Genomic DNA, 14184 nt, shown 5'->3' with positions numbered 1-14184 from the left:
AGTTTCCTCATCTGCACAATGCAGGAAAGAACCCCTGCAGCAATGCTCATTCTGGAGCCAAAGGGACTGCCAGAGGCTCTTATCCTAGTTGCTATTCCCACCTCCAAGCCTTTGCCCACATGACTTTTCCCCAGGGCCCCAGAAGGCCTTCCCCAGCTTTAAGAATCAGTTGGGGGGGGGGGGGCGTCCCTAGCTCAGGAGGCTCCAGAGGGCTCAAAGGTTCAGCAGGACCCCTGGGGAAAGGAGGCCCACCCCCAGCAGTCCGACCCTGGCAGAGCTCCGTCTACCCTCGGCCTACATTTTGGAAGACAGCCACAGAGCTGTGCCCCAGTGACCCTGCTCAGCCCTTTCTCTCCGGCCTTGAGAACAGCCCCCAGCAGAGAGTGAGTTCAAGAGGTCCCGGAGCCCAGCAGGGGGCGTCAGACATTGGAGCAGACACGGGCAACCAGAAGGGGCTGCGGGGCATCTAGGCGGGACAGTCGGGAAGCCCCAAGTTCAAGTCCAGCCCGAGGCGCTTCAAAACTGGGGGCACCTTCACCTGTCAGCCTCCGAGACGCCCCCCCCCACACACAGCGCCACAGAAGGGGGCGGGGTCTTCGGAGCCACCCCCACCCCTGATTCTCAGAAGAGGGCAGGGCGCTGAGCGGCCCTGACTGCCAGGCTCCGCCTCCGCCACTGCCTCCTCCTCCAAGGGAAGAGTCGCTACAGGGAGGGCCCGGCTCTCTCGTCCAGAAGACCCTCAGCGCTGGCCCCCATCGCGGCCAGAAGCTCTCCAAACAGAAGCGCCCTCAACCTGGGGGCTCTGGGACAGAGGTGGGAGTTGGCAGCGGGAATAGCCCCTCCCCCCCAGGCCTGGGGAAGGGGGCGGGGCCAGTCAGGAAAGGGGGCGGGGCCTGGCCGAGCAGGGCCTCCACTGCCAGCGCAGGAGGAAGTCAGGAGTCCTCGGAGACAGACAGGCGATGGGCCATGGGAGTGACACCCAGCGAACACCTCTGAACCCAGGACCTCGGGCCTCCAGGCCTGGCGCTCTAACTAACCATTGACTTCCCGGCGGCCCTCATCACTAAGGAGAGCGGGGCGGGGCCACGCCCACTTTCTGGTCTTTGCCAGGCCCGTTGGGTCACGTGAGCGCCCATGTGGCTGCCTGGGCTCCAGCTCTCCGATTCTGGGTGAGGGTCACCCCTCTCGGCCTCCCTTTTCTTATCTGTACGAAGGCTTTCAGAATGGGGAAGGAAGTCCTGGGCCAGCTGGACTTTCTCCTGGTGTGGAAACTTCCTTCCCTGTTGTGGCCGCTCCTGAGCCGCCCCAGAGGCTCACTGCCTGGGGCTGAGGCCGGTTAGCTGGCTGGCCAGGTGGGCCAAGGCCAGGGGCCGCTCTGTTCCCTCCCAGGGAGCCCTTTGGGAAATGGCCCCGGAGCAGCCTTCCTCTCCCCGGCGCTGGTCCAGCTTTGGGCCTGTGCTCAGAGCCACGACGGGCCGCTTTCCCCCTCCCAGGACTCTCCCTGACCTGTGCAGAGGAAGAGGGGCTCCTGGCCAGGCCAGTTATCAGGAGATCCAGGCCTTCCTGCCACACCCCAAGCCGACCCCTCAGTGGAAGCCAGGGCAGCTTCTCGGCCCCCTCCTCACGCCTGGGAGCTGCTCTGGGGAGCCCTTCGGGGCGTCATCTGAGCCACCAACCCCAGCCCGAGAAAGTGAAGCATCGAGCCTCCATCTTTCCTTCTAGTGTAGCCTCTGGGGCCCCCCAAACCTTCCCTTCTGCTGTGAGGAAACCCAGCATGGTGAGATGCCGTACACAAAACACTGGCTTTGAAGCAGCCTGGATGCAAATCCTCACTGCTGCCGGCGTGACCTTGGGCAAGTCATTTCTGTAGGGTTCCATTTCCTTAACCATCAGCATTCCACTATGGGGCTTCACCTTTACAGCCTCCACACCTGGAGGGCAGGCCACAACCAGGCACTAAGCCTAGGCCTCCTCCCTCACTTGGCCCCTGCGCCATCTTCTTCCCTTGGTACTGTGTGTGTTCTGGTCCCATATGGCAAGCGTGCTGTGTGCAAGCCTGCTCCGGGACCGAGCAGAGGAGCCAAACGGGGAGGCAGGAAGGGCTCAGGGTGATCCGGGGCCTCGTCTGGGAGAACCAGGGAAGGCGTCCCCAGTGGGTAGCTCCATACTGCAGCAGTGACCTCGCCATTCCATCTCCACTTAAGAAACTACTTCCTCCAAGGTGATCTCCAGTGAGGAATGGTAGCTCTGAGGAGGTAGTGAGCTCCCCATCCCTGGAGGACGTCCATCGGGCCAGAAGGGATGTCTGAGGTTCTGAGGGTGCGGGGGCAGCTGTCCTCGGGCCTGGGAGATGGGCACAGGAGCAGGCCTGAGGGCGCCATGATCACCACCCCAAGAACACTCCCCATTCCTTTCCCAGGCTCCGGGTCCAGTGGGGTCCTGAGCCTGGCCAAGAAAAAGTCTTCAGAGAAGCTACTTCTCCCCGCTTTCCTGCAGGAGAAGGCAGGGCAGGAGCTGAAGCCTTCCTTAGAGGTCCCCATGAGAGCAGTCTCAAAGAGGGACAGGCTGCCAGAGGAAGTGGTGAGCTCCCCACCACCCAGAGGTGTCCAAGAATCCAGCTGCCTCGTCTCAGGGAGGCCGGGGAGGGGTTATTTTTCAGGCAGGTTAGACTAAGGGGGCCTGGAAAGCAGCCCTCTGAGGGGGCCCGAGGACCCCCAACTCCTGCCCAGTCACCTCTTCCCAGAGAAGAAGGGCAGCCAGTCAAAGGCTTCAAGGAGAAATAAGGGTAGGAGTCGCGCCTGGCTTCACTGGCCTGGGGCACCCCCACCAGCAGAGCTCCCTCCTGGCACGGGTCGGGGAAGCTCTGTGCCTAGCAGTGGTCAAGGCCCCAAAGCCAACCAGGCCCGCAGGGGCAGCCCCACCCTCTGGGGCTGGAAGGGACCCCGGATGGCCCCTAGGCCAAGCCCCCGTTTTACAGATGAGGAAACGGATTTGCTCAAGACCACCCAGCCGGTCAAGCAACAGAGACCGAACTGGAACCCAGGCCCTCCCCTCCTGCAACTCCAAATCTATGGCTCCTTCCCCGTCCCCCAGGGACGGCCTGAGAGCTTCCCAGGCATCCCCCGGCCAGCAGGTGGAAGACCAAAACTGGGCCGGAGCACCATGGAGGCTGCACAGGTGCGTCCCGGCTGGGAAGCCTCTCTAGGAGCCCCGCCGGCCCGCTCTACCCACCCAGCCGCCGGCTGCCTCTCTGACCGGCTCCTTCAGCCCCCGCCACGGGCCAGCCTCGGGGCACTCGGAGGCCAGAGCCAGAGTCGTTCACCCATCTCTGAGGCTCAGTTTCCCCACCTGTAAAACGGAGGTGGTCAGGCCAATGAGGCACAATGCGTAAAGTCTGTCCGCAGGGTCGCGGCCCGGCCTGAAGCCCGCACTCAGAGCCTCCGGCCGGTCCTGTCAGCACCGGGCTCCCCGGGCCGGGCACGTCGCTGCCCCCTTCGGCCTCGGTTCCCTCATCTGTCGAGCAGCAGAAGGGCCCCGAGGCGCCGGGCGATTGTCCGCAGGTCACAGGGAGGCCCCGGGCAGAGAGCCGCCTGGGGTGGTTCCTTCATCTGTCAAACGGGGCCAAGAAAGGGAGGACCAGGGAGGCGGCTCCGGAGCCCTCAGCAGCATGGCGCTACTTGGGGGAGGGGGAGGAGAGGGGGGCCCCCAGAGACACGCCTCTGCGTGGCCGTGTGTGCCCGTCTCACCAGCAGCTCCCAGGAGGCCGTGGGGCGGCTCAGAAGGGCCCGGCCAAGCAGCCCCCCCCCCCCCCCCATCGCCTCGGCTCATGGAACAAGCCGGTGCCTGGGGTCCCCCGAGGAGGGGCCGCGTCCCTGCCCGGCCCAGTGGAGGCTCTTCTGAATTTCCCATCACGGCCCTCATCGCCTCCAGAGATGCCCCGTAAATTAATTGAACCTCTTCCTTCAGGCACTGGGAGGCCCCCAGAGAGGAATGAATGAAATCCTGCCCAGCGCCGTGTGCGAGGAGGGGGGCAAAGGGGAAACAGAGCCCCTCCCCCCGAGATCTGGATTCGAGGCATTTCCCTGGCCCTTCCCTCTGCCAGACTCGGGACCGTCAGTGACTGTCCAGCAGCCCGGGAGGCTTTTCAGGGTCCCCCCCTGGCCAGGCTCTCCTGCGCACACAGAGCCCTCGAGCGCTCACTCCACAACTAAGGCAGGCCGAGGGCCGGCAGGCGGGGTGACTCCCCGGGTGTCTGGGGTCGCCCCCCGACTCCGGCCTGAGGCTCCCTCGGCGGGGTACTGGCTGTCCTCAAGGATCAAGTTTTTAACATGCAAAGATCGCTCGTTTTCCCGCGACGACGTGTCATCATTTTCAACGTTTTCCATATTATACGCCCCAAACCGTGTCTCCCGGCTCAGAGATGGTGGCGGCACGCGGGAGGCCCCAAGTGAGGGCCCGGGGGCGGGGGGGGGGGGGGCCTCGGACGCGCTGAGCCAGGAAAGGGCTGCCTGCAGGGACGGTCCCACCGGACAGGCCGGAGCTGCCACACACGGGGGCCGGGCACGGCCACGCGAAGAGGGTCAGGTGGGCGCTCGGGCCCGTGTCGCACGGATAAGCCTGCGTCAGAACCCGAACCCAGACCCCAAGGCCCTGCTGCAGCTGGGCCCGAGCAGGCAAGCTGTAAAGCCACCCCGACTCGGGGATCGGGCAGCCTCGGACGTAGGGGGCCAGAGGGGGATGGGGCAGCTGTGTCCGAGGGACAGAGAGAGGCTGCACGGGAGGGGGGCCGGAGAGAAGGGTCCCCCAGCCCCCCCAGGCCTTCCCTGGGGCTCCCCCGCCTCCCCCCCACCCTCACGGGGCTCACAGGGCTGGAAATGAGCCGGCACCCAGGGCTCCCTCCCAAAGCCCGAGCGAGGCAAACACAGGCGGCCGTTTGTGCCAAGCTCGGCTCCGAATTAGCTGCATTCCATTTCATTAAAACAATTACCTGAGAGCCGGCCAAGAATGACACAGAGCTTCCTCCCGGCACCCCCCCTCCCCCGGGGCCTCCCCACCACGTGGCCGGCCTCGCCTGTCTCTAGAGGCACGGAGGCTCCGGGCCGGGGTCCTGGCCCAGGCTGGCTCCCCCCACAGGGGAGGCCCAAAGCCCTTTCCACGCGCAGGGATCGCACCGATGGGACACAGACCTGGGCGTCGCCGCAGCCCCCGGTGGGTCACCCCTTCTAGCTCTGGCGCCTGGTCCTGGGACCTCTCTGGCCACATGGTATTATTGTGCCCATTTTACAGAGCAGGAGACTGAGGCTCAAGAAACCTCCCCAGGGACAGCTGACAGCCAGGCTATGGGGGAGGCGGGATTCACCCCCGGGTCTTGTGGACTGAATCTGGTCATCTTTCTGCTGACCAGCAACCTCCTGGGAAGGAAATGAGGGGGTGGGGGTGGACGTCTCTGCCCCCCATCCCTCCTGTCTCCCCAGAGGGTAGAGCAGCACAGCAGGCAGGAGGCTGCTCTGGGCTCTGCCCTCTGGCCTCCTCCTGGGGCTGGGGCTGGAAGGAGCTTTGCAGAAGGACCAGCCGGGTGGCCCTGGGCAAGTCACTTCACCCAGGTTGCCTCAGACTCCTCCCCAGAAAGCCCTCGTTGGGACAGGAAGAGCCCACGCTCCAACGGCAGGCTGGCCTTCTTGGCATCCATCCGCTCTCTTCTTCCTACAAGGCTGCTGGAGAGGAAGCGGCTTCCCCAGAAGAGCTGTGTGGACGTCGAGGCCAGGAGCCGAGGAAGGTCAGGGGATCTGCGAGCACTTTGGGTGAGATTACCTCAGGGAAGGGGCCTCAACATGGGCTCTTCTCCCCACGGAGTTGACATGGACCCTCTGCCCCCCCCCCCCCCCCCGCTTTATAGGGCGCCAGAGGTTGCTGGGTGGATAGAGGCAGGCCCAGAAGACCTGGGTTCAAATCCAGCCTCAGACACGTCCTAGCCAGGTGACCCTGGGCCAGTCACTCAAACCTACTGCCTAGCCTTTGCCCCTCTGCCTTGGAGGCATTACTAAGACAGAAAAAAAGGCTAGAAAAGGCCAGTGGGAAGCTCCTCTGGACCACAGACCCCTTCATTGTACAAAGGAGGAAACAGAGGCCTGATAGGGGAAACCATCTGCCCAGCTTCCTGGAAGGAGTGAAAGGGCAGAGCTAGGACTTGAACCCAGGACCAGAGACCTTAAATCTCGTTTTCTCCCTACACCATGCTGCTCCGCTTCCTCACCTCTTGGGAAACAGGTATCTAAGTGAGGGCTCCGGTTCCACATCTCCCCTGAACTCCACCAGCGACAGCCCAGGAACCCAATCAAGCGGCTCCACAGATACCCCCAAGACCCCTGACCTCAAGGAGGCGCCATCTGTCCTTCTGCAGCTCTGGGGAGAATCTGGCTCTGTGCCCAAGGGGAGGGCGCCCACCGTGCCACAGGCTTTGGGCAAGCCGCTTCCCCAGGGCTGGCGGGGGGGGGGGGGGGGGGGTGGACCTGACCCTGGCCCAATACACAGAGAAGCCACAGACTGACGGCACAAAGTTCAGACTTTCCATGGAAACGGGGAGGTTCCACAGCCAGGCTGCCTGAGGCGGCCCCCCTGCCCCCCAATAGGACAATAAGGCCCTGTTTGCCGCCGGGTCAGAGCTGCGGGAAGCTGAACGATGACAGATCCAGACTGCAAAGGCCACTGGGCGATGCCAACAGCTGGCCAGAACCCTGGCGGGGGCTATGGGACTTAGAGCTGCATCCATCTGGGTGCAGGCCCCAGGCAGGCACTCCGGAGTACCCACACCCCACCCCCAGATTAGTCAGCAGGGATGGGAGGGCACCAGCGTCCACACACAGAGCCACACAAGATATCCATAAGCCTTCCACAAGTGAGATCCCATGGCCACAAAAGAGCTGCCGGGAAGCTGAGGAGGCCAGACCTAAAATGGGAGGTCCTGGGTTCAAATCTAACCTCAGGCATTTCCTGGCTAGGTGACCCTGGGCAAGTCACTTTACCCCCACTGCCCAGCCCTGAATGCTTTTCTGCCTTAGAACCAAAACTGAGCATCTATTCTAAGACAAAGTAAGGGTAAAAAAAAAATCACATTACACATGTCATTACCTCATCAGATTTTGAGCTTCACAACCACCCTGGGAAGCAGGAGCTATAATTACAGATATAATTACAACATATGATAACGGAGGAAACTGAGCAGAAGAGAGGAAGTGACTTGCCTAGGGTTATGCAGAGAGTAGGTATCTGACACAGGATTTGAACTTGGGTCTTCCTGACTCCAGGCCCAAACTGTCTATCCAGCTGTGTAGTATCCTCTAGTTGTAGGGCTAATATAGGCCCAGAAAGTCAGGTAACTACCCAAAATCACATGGGTGGAACTCCACTGAAGTCGAATCAGCTGACTCCAAAGCCAATGCCCTGTGCCACCAGCTAGGCTGCCTGCTGAGGTATGCCACTCAGAACTGGGCAAAATGGGGCCTGGCATTGAGAAGCAGACAAGGGCTAGATCATAAATGCCCTTGGAGTACACCTCGGATGCTGCGGAAACTCTCTCCAGGAAGGCCCAGCCAGGATTCTCAGCCAAAAGGGCATCTTTTTTACTTTTTACCACTTTTTAGTAGGAAGAGGGCAGCCAGGCAGCTCAGTGAATGGAGCACCAAGCCCAGATACAGGAGGTCCTAAGATCATATCTGGTCTCATATTTCCCAGCTGTGTGACCCTGGGCAAGTCACTTAACCCCCATTGTCTAGCCCTTATTGCTCTTCTACCTTGGAACTATTACACAGTGTTGATTCAAAGATAGAAAGTAAGGTTTGGGGTTCTTTTTATACATATATATCTACATAGGGAGCAGTTGGTTGGCTCAGATTACAGAGAGCCAGCTTGGAAACAGGAGGTCATGGAATCAAATCCAGTCTCATACTTCCTAACTGTGTGAACTTAGGCAAGTCACTTAACTCCACTGTCTAGTCCTGGGGCTCTTTTGTCTTGGAACCAGTACTTAGTATCACTTCTAAGAGGGAAGGTAGAGGTTTAAAAAAAGCTACCAGCAACACTGGCCCGAGGGAGCAGGATGAAGGCAGGATAGGACAAGGCAGGGCAGGGCTGGACACTTTGTGTTTACATTCTCTGCCCAACCAACGGAAGAGTTATAAATTTGTTACTTATTAAACAACACATGGCCGGCCTGTCCGTCACAGGCTGCTCCAGGGAGAGAACATTTCTCCAATTATTTTCCAAAAACAAAAGTCTGGCTGCAAAGGTTCTGCCACCCCCCAAACCCCCACCCACCCTCCTAGCCGAGCCGGCCAAAAAGAAAAAAAGATGGCTCATGAGCCCTCAAACCTGGGCCCAGGCTCGAGGCAGAAAGCTCTCTGGGGAGGAACAAAATAAAAACAAGAGACCCGGGCCCTTCTTGTGTCCACCCTCAGGAAAACAGCTGACAGCCAACTCCAGGAGCAGTGAGCCAGAAAGACAAGGGGCTGAGACCCAGAGGCCCAGCAAATTCCTCTGCCTCCCTCACCCAGCAGTGAGTGAGCGGCCTCGGGCCGTGAACCAGGCGTGGCCCGGCCGGCTCCTGGGAGCACAGCTGCACCCACATCCAGGCCATTCAGTGGGACTCCCCCCGCCCCCCCCAACCTGTTCCATCTTTCCTTTCAGGGAGTCGCTTAGCTCCTTTCCCCTACATGGAGGAGGAGGAGGGAGCCTTGGAGGGCAGCCATCCAGGATCTCAGCCTCAAACTCCCATCCTCCGAGCATAGCAAGAGCAACATGCTGGAAGCTGCTTGGGGTGGCCACTGTGGAGGTGGAACGGTCACAGGGGACAATGCAAGAGTCCACAGTCCACACCGGAGAGCTTCTCGGAGGCATCGGTCCACACCACCCCGCTTTGGATGGAGGAGGAAACTCAAGGCCCAGGGAGTGTGGCTTGTCCAAGGTCACGCAACAGTGCCAGAGAATCTGAACCCAGTCCTCTGGCCCCAGAATGGGCACCTAGGTGCCAAGCACTAGCTTAGGAGCCGGAGCTGCAAAGCCAAGGCCATCCCTACCTCCAAGGAGCTCCCATTCGACTAGAGGGGGACGTGGATACGGACAAGGAAATGTTACAAAATCACACAGCCAAGCCAACAGAAAATATGAGGAAAATGACCCAAAGACATTTCAAGGAGGCAACCCTGAGAGCTAGAGAAGGGCCTGGGACACCCCTGGTGCGGCAGGTAGCCCTTCCCCCGGCTCCCCGCCCTGCAAGGCCTTTCCTGGGACCTTGTCTTGAAGGAAGGGAGGCTTTCTAGGCGGTCGGGGGGGCATGGGCAAGGCTGCCCCATCTCCAAGGGTTCTGGGCAGGAGGAGGGCTCTGGCTCTGGGTCAGGGGAGGAATTCTAAGCGATCCTCAGAGGCCCCGGAGTCCAGCCCTCTTTTTACAGACAAGAAACCCGAAGTAGGTTGCCCAAGTCAGAGAGGAAGTAAGGCTCAGGAGGTGAAATCTGAAGCAAACCAAAGGACTCCCACTTGTCCACTCTGCCATTGTTTGGAGCCCCTTGGAGGAGAGGTTGGGGAAACGGGCTCTCACACACTGCTTCTAGACATACCTATTTTTAAAGGAAAAATACCTGCCCAGAAGCCGTGCCAGCACCGAGCATGTTGGCAAAGCAGCGCCAAGCCTGGCCCCGGGAGAACCAAGCTTGGCAGGCAGACTGTGGAGCACAGACACAACCCCTGGGCTATCCCTCCACCCAGACTCCCGGAGGAGGGCACCCAGGGGAGGGTGTTAGCAGGGAGGCACTCCCCCATCACCCTCCTGTGCCCACAAATAGCCCCAGTGTCACTCAGCCCTGGCGTCCACACTGCCCACAGCCTACTGGGCGCTGGGGGAGGAGGCCCATCTGGCCTGCCTGTCCACTCCAGGCAGAGGGAGCCCGGGGTCCAGTGGCCCCTGGTGCGCCCTGCAAACGCCCACACACCGGCTCCAGCAGATAACTTTAACTCGCCCCGCCATTGCCTGGGCAGAAAGGAAGGCAGGAGGGCGCCCAACGAGGCTCCAACCCCCCGGGGAGGTGGGCGGGCTCCTGGGGTCCCGGCAAAGCTGGCAGCCTCCCCAGGGAGGACCAGCCTCAGGGCAGACCCGAACGCTGGCTCGGCCATCCCCCTCCCCTTCCTGGGGGCAGACTGTGGGCAGGCAAGGGGTGGAGCAGGGTGCGGCCCCTCACCCCCAGCCCACAGGGGCCGGCCGGCTGGCCCAGTCCCCAACATCTCCTTAGTTTCCCGAGGAAACTCCCGGGCAGGGACCCATCCCACCACAGAGCCCCCCATTCCGGAGCCCCAGAACCTCAGGGCTGGGAGGAGACCCCCGAGGATCATCCCATTCCACCTAGCAGGCAGCCTCCAGCCTCAGGTAGAAGTCCTGGGGGGCGGAGGGGGGGGCAGCCCCAGCTTTCACTTCCCTGGGCTGGGGGGCGGGGAGGCGAGTGCAGAGAGGGACGAGTAAGAAGGTTGGGGCTGGGGGGCCCGCCTGTCGGGCTCCAGACCCCCAGCGCTGGGGCAGTGCTGAGGGAGAAGTGAGAGGTTCAAAGCTCATTAGAAGTGTGCCCCCCCCACTCTGGGGGGGGGTCTCCAGCCGCGCCCCGTGGGGAGATGGCGGCAAGGGGGCGGGGGGCCAGTCCCGCGTGGGCCCGCACACTCACCGAGGTCGTCCATGGCTGGGCCGCTCTCCCCGCTTGCCCCGCTCTCGCCCCGCTTGCTCGCGCTCTCTCCACCCCGCAACTTTTCTGCCTCCGCGCGAGCTCGGCCAGAAGCGCGCCCGCGGCCCCGAGTCCGCACGCCCCGCGCGCGCACGCCCCGGCACCGCCCCCCTGCGCGTGCGCGCGGGGCCCTGCGGGGGAGGGGCCTCTGTGGGCGCTCCAGAGGCGGGCCCGCGGGCCCCGGGCGCCCCCTGCCGGGCTCGCCCCTTCTCTGCCCACCTCGGGGCCTCCCTGCGGTGGACCTCCCCCTACCGAGACCGGTCTCCCACCTGATGCCGACTGACCCCCACCCCCCACCCCTACACATGGGAGCCCCTCTGAACCTCCGACCTTTGCCCCCACACATCCACGTGGGAGCCCCTCCCACCTACCACCAAGACCCTCTGACTGGCCCCTCCCACACCCACGTACTCACACACGTGGGAGTCCCCCTGGATCCTCAACCTTTGCCCCCACACACTCGCAGGGGAGCTTCTAGGTCGCCTATCCTTATTTCTACGCACTTCACATGGGAGGCAGCCGCCACCATCAACCGGATGCTTGGCCCTTCCCGAGGAGACAGCCCGCTACTCCCCCTGCCTTGCCTGTGCACAGATCACCAGCGCCCCCAGCCCAGACCTGTACTTATCCCCGCCGCTGCCCGCCGTCCTGGGGCGCCCCTCAGAGCCGTAGACTGTCCCCCTCTCTCCCCGCACCCCCCGACTGGGAATCTTCTCACCGCCATGGGGACCCCGGACCCTCAGCCTCGAGCAGAGGCGCTTGCACCCAGAGCCTGGAGTCCGAGTTTACACACTAACCGGAGAGCCCATCTGCCAGTCTGTCCCCTGGACAGGTGATCCGAGAGCCCCGGGGGCTGACGGGAGAAGCCTCTGTGGGGAGATGGGCTTCCCACAGAAGAAGTCTTTAGACCGGATCCCAAGGCCCCCCGAGAATTTTGTATTGGATCCTAGAAGTAATAGGGAGCCATTGAAGTTTATTGAGTAGGAGTGGGATATGTTAGACCTGAGCTTTAGAAAATCATTTTAGCGAGTGAATGAATGAAGAATGGGTTGGAGGGGGGCAGGGACAGACCTTCAAGGTGGGCGTCAGGGCAAAGGATTCCGAAGAATTAAGAACCTTTAAGTTGGAGATAAGCCCAAACAGTCCAATTTGAGGATCATAACATTGGACAAAGCAATTTCTAAAGCAGGTTCCTTTTCAATGCTGTAAGTTGTTTAGTCATTTTGGTTGTCTATTTGGGGTTTTTTTGGCCAAGACACTGGAGTAGTTTGTCATTTCCTTCTCCAGCCCATTTAACAGATGAGGGAACTGAGGCACACAGGGTGAAGTGACTTACCCAGGGTCACACAGCTAGGCAGTGTCTGAAGGTTTATTTGAACCCATATTTTTCTTGACTCCAGGCCCAGCACTCCATCCACTCTATCCAGATCTTGTCTATGAACTTTTTTTTTTAAGCCTCACCTTCCGTCTTGGAGTCAATATTGTGTATTGGCTCCAAGGCAGAAGAGCCATAAGGGCTACGCAATGGGAGTTAAGTGACTTGCCCAGGGTCACACAGCTGAGAAATGTCTGAGGCCAGATTTGAACCTAGCACTTCCCATCTCTAGGCCTGGCTCTCAACCCACTGAACCACCCAGCTGCCCCCTTGTCTATGCACTTTAGAGCCATTCAGCATCCTGGGTACAATATTATTCTTTGCACATAGGGAGACCAGGGGTGTTTTATACCAGCCAGAATGCTGGGGTTCTGTGGCTGGTCCCTTTGTATGATAAAGGAGGATGCCGTCCCTGGTGGAGCTTCCCAGAGCTTTATTTGCAGGACTTTCCAAGAGGCTCTTGGGAGTGGGCTCACCTCCAGATCTGGCACTTTCCCTGCCACTGTGTATCTGGGGGGCAGAGTGCCCGAATGGCTTTGGGGAAGCAGGATCACAAGTAGGCACCAGGAAAAGAAATGCAGGAAGTAAAAAAACAAACAGACCAGTCCCTGCCCTCAAGGAGCTTACAGTCTAACCAGCACAGAAAAAGAGGCTCACTTTGGGGGGGCCTCACTGCTTCCTGCCACCTCCTGCCTCCTTCATCCTCCCCCCTGACCTGGCATTGTGCCTTGGTTTACTATATTCCAGACCGTTCGGACAGTCCCCAAAGTGAGATACTGACCTAAAAGAAAGCAGTCCTCACCCAGGGGCCAAACTGTGGCCAGATGTGCCAGTCACCGGCTGGCACATTAGATGATGAAGCTGGGGGAGGTGGGGAGCTCCCAGGGATCACCTGGTACAACCCCTTCATTTAAAAATAACTATGATGTCTTACATGATAATACGTGTATAGCCCAGATCAAATCGCTCACCATCTCCAGGAAGGGATGAGGAAGGAAGGAAGGGAGGCAATTTGGATCTTCAGAAAATATTTGTGGCAAATTGTTATTTCATGTAATTGGTAAAATAAAATCTTTTAAAAAATAAAAATAATTATAATATTGATTTCTTTTGTTTTTACATCCCTTACATCTTCTAACATAGCCTTCCTCCCCCCCAGTCATTACCCCCTTATAATAAAGAATAAGAAAGAAAAAAAGACAGCTTAGCAAAACCAATCAATCAATATATCAAAATTAAGTCTGATGTGATAGGTAGCAGGCCACCCAACCTATAGGAAGAAAAAGGGGAAAGTTCTCTCTCCTCTCTTTACTTGTTATAGATTAGATTGGGAAGTCCCTGAGGACAGGAACAATTTTTTGCCTCTCTCTGTCTCCTCAGTACTCAACACAATGCTAGGCACATAGTAAGGACTTAATAAACATGTATCAATTAACCGATCTCTTCTTTAGGGCCCATTTGGGTCCTTCTGCCTTTGGAGCATTCAATTTCAATTGCTTTGTTTTCTATCATACATCGTCATCACTGGATGTGTTCTCACCTTTTCTTGTCTTGACTCACTTTAAGTCTTCCCATGTGCCTTGATTTGTCTGACCATCCCCCAAACGAGGGCAGCTATTTTGTTCCCAGTTCTTTGCTACTACAGATATTTTGGCTTATATGGGGCCTTCTTTTTTTTCCCCTTGATTGCCTTGATTTCCTCAATTGAGGCTTATAGACATTGCAATAGAATCCCTAAATCCAAAGCTACAGGCTTTTTAGCCATTTTCTTCACCTAATTCCAAATTGCTTTCTAGGTTGAATGGATTCATAGCTCCACCAGCAATGCATAAGTGTTCCCATTTTTCCACAACTCCTCCAACATTGGCTATTCCCATCCTTGCTATTTTACAGAGAATAATATTAGTCATTTGAAGCTTCTTTCAGTGCCAATGCCCTAATTTTAAAGAGGAAGAAACAGAACCCTAGAAAAAGGAAGTGATTTAACAAAAATGGTAAAATAGAGATTTCATTCAAAAGCTTGAATGATGCTACCTCCTAAATAGTTAT

General features: G+C 58.9%; 1 protein-coding gene across 3 annotated transcripts in view; it reads right to left on the bottom strand.

The window, feature by feature from the left end:
* Nucleotides 1-10888, bottom strand: part of PXN (paxillin) — a 30606-nt gene extending 19718 nt beyond the window's left edge. The window contains exon 1 of one of the 3 annotated variants that reach the window (XM_007490337.3): nt 10704-10888. In XM_007490337.3, coding sequence (XP_007490399.2) covers nt 10704-10716 — 13 coding nt within the window. In that variant the 5' untranslated portion in view covers nt 10717-10888. The remainder of the gene's footprint in view (nt 1-10703) is intronic. The other 2 variants (XM_056821649.1, XM_056821650.1) reach the window with 2 other exon arrangements.
* Nucleotides 10889-14184: the final 3296 nt, after the last annotated feature.

The sequence above is a fragment of the Monodelphis domestica genome, chromosome 3 (assembly GCF_027887165.1).
Source record: "Monodelphis domestica isolate mMonDom1 chromosome 3, mMonDom1.pri, whole genome shotgun sequence".
NCBI classification, from domain to species: Eukaryota; Metazoa; Chordata; class Mammalia; order Didelphimorphia; family Didelphidae; genus Monodelphis; species Monodelphis domestica.
The sequence above is the reverse complement of the archived record's forward strand: the minus strand, read 5'-3'. Positions and strand labels throughout refer to the sequence as shown.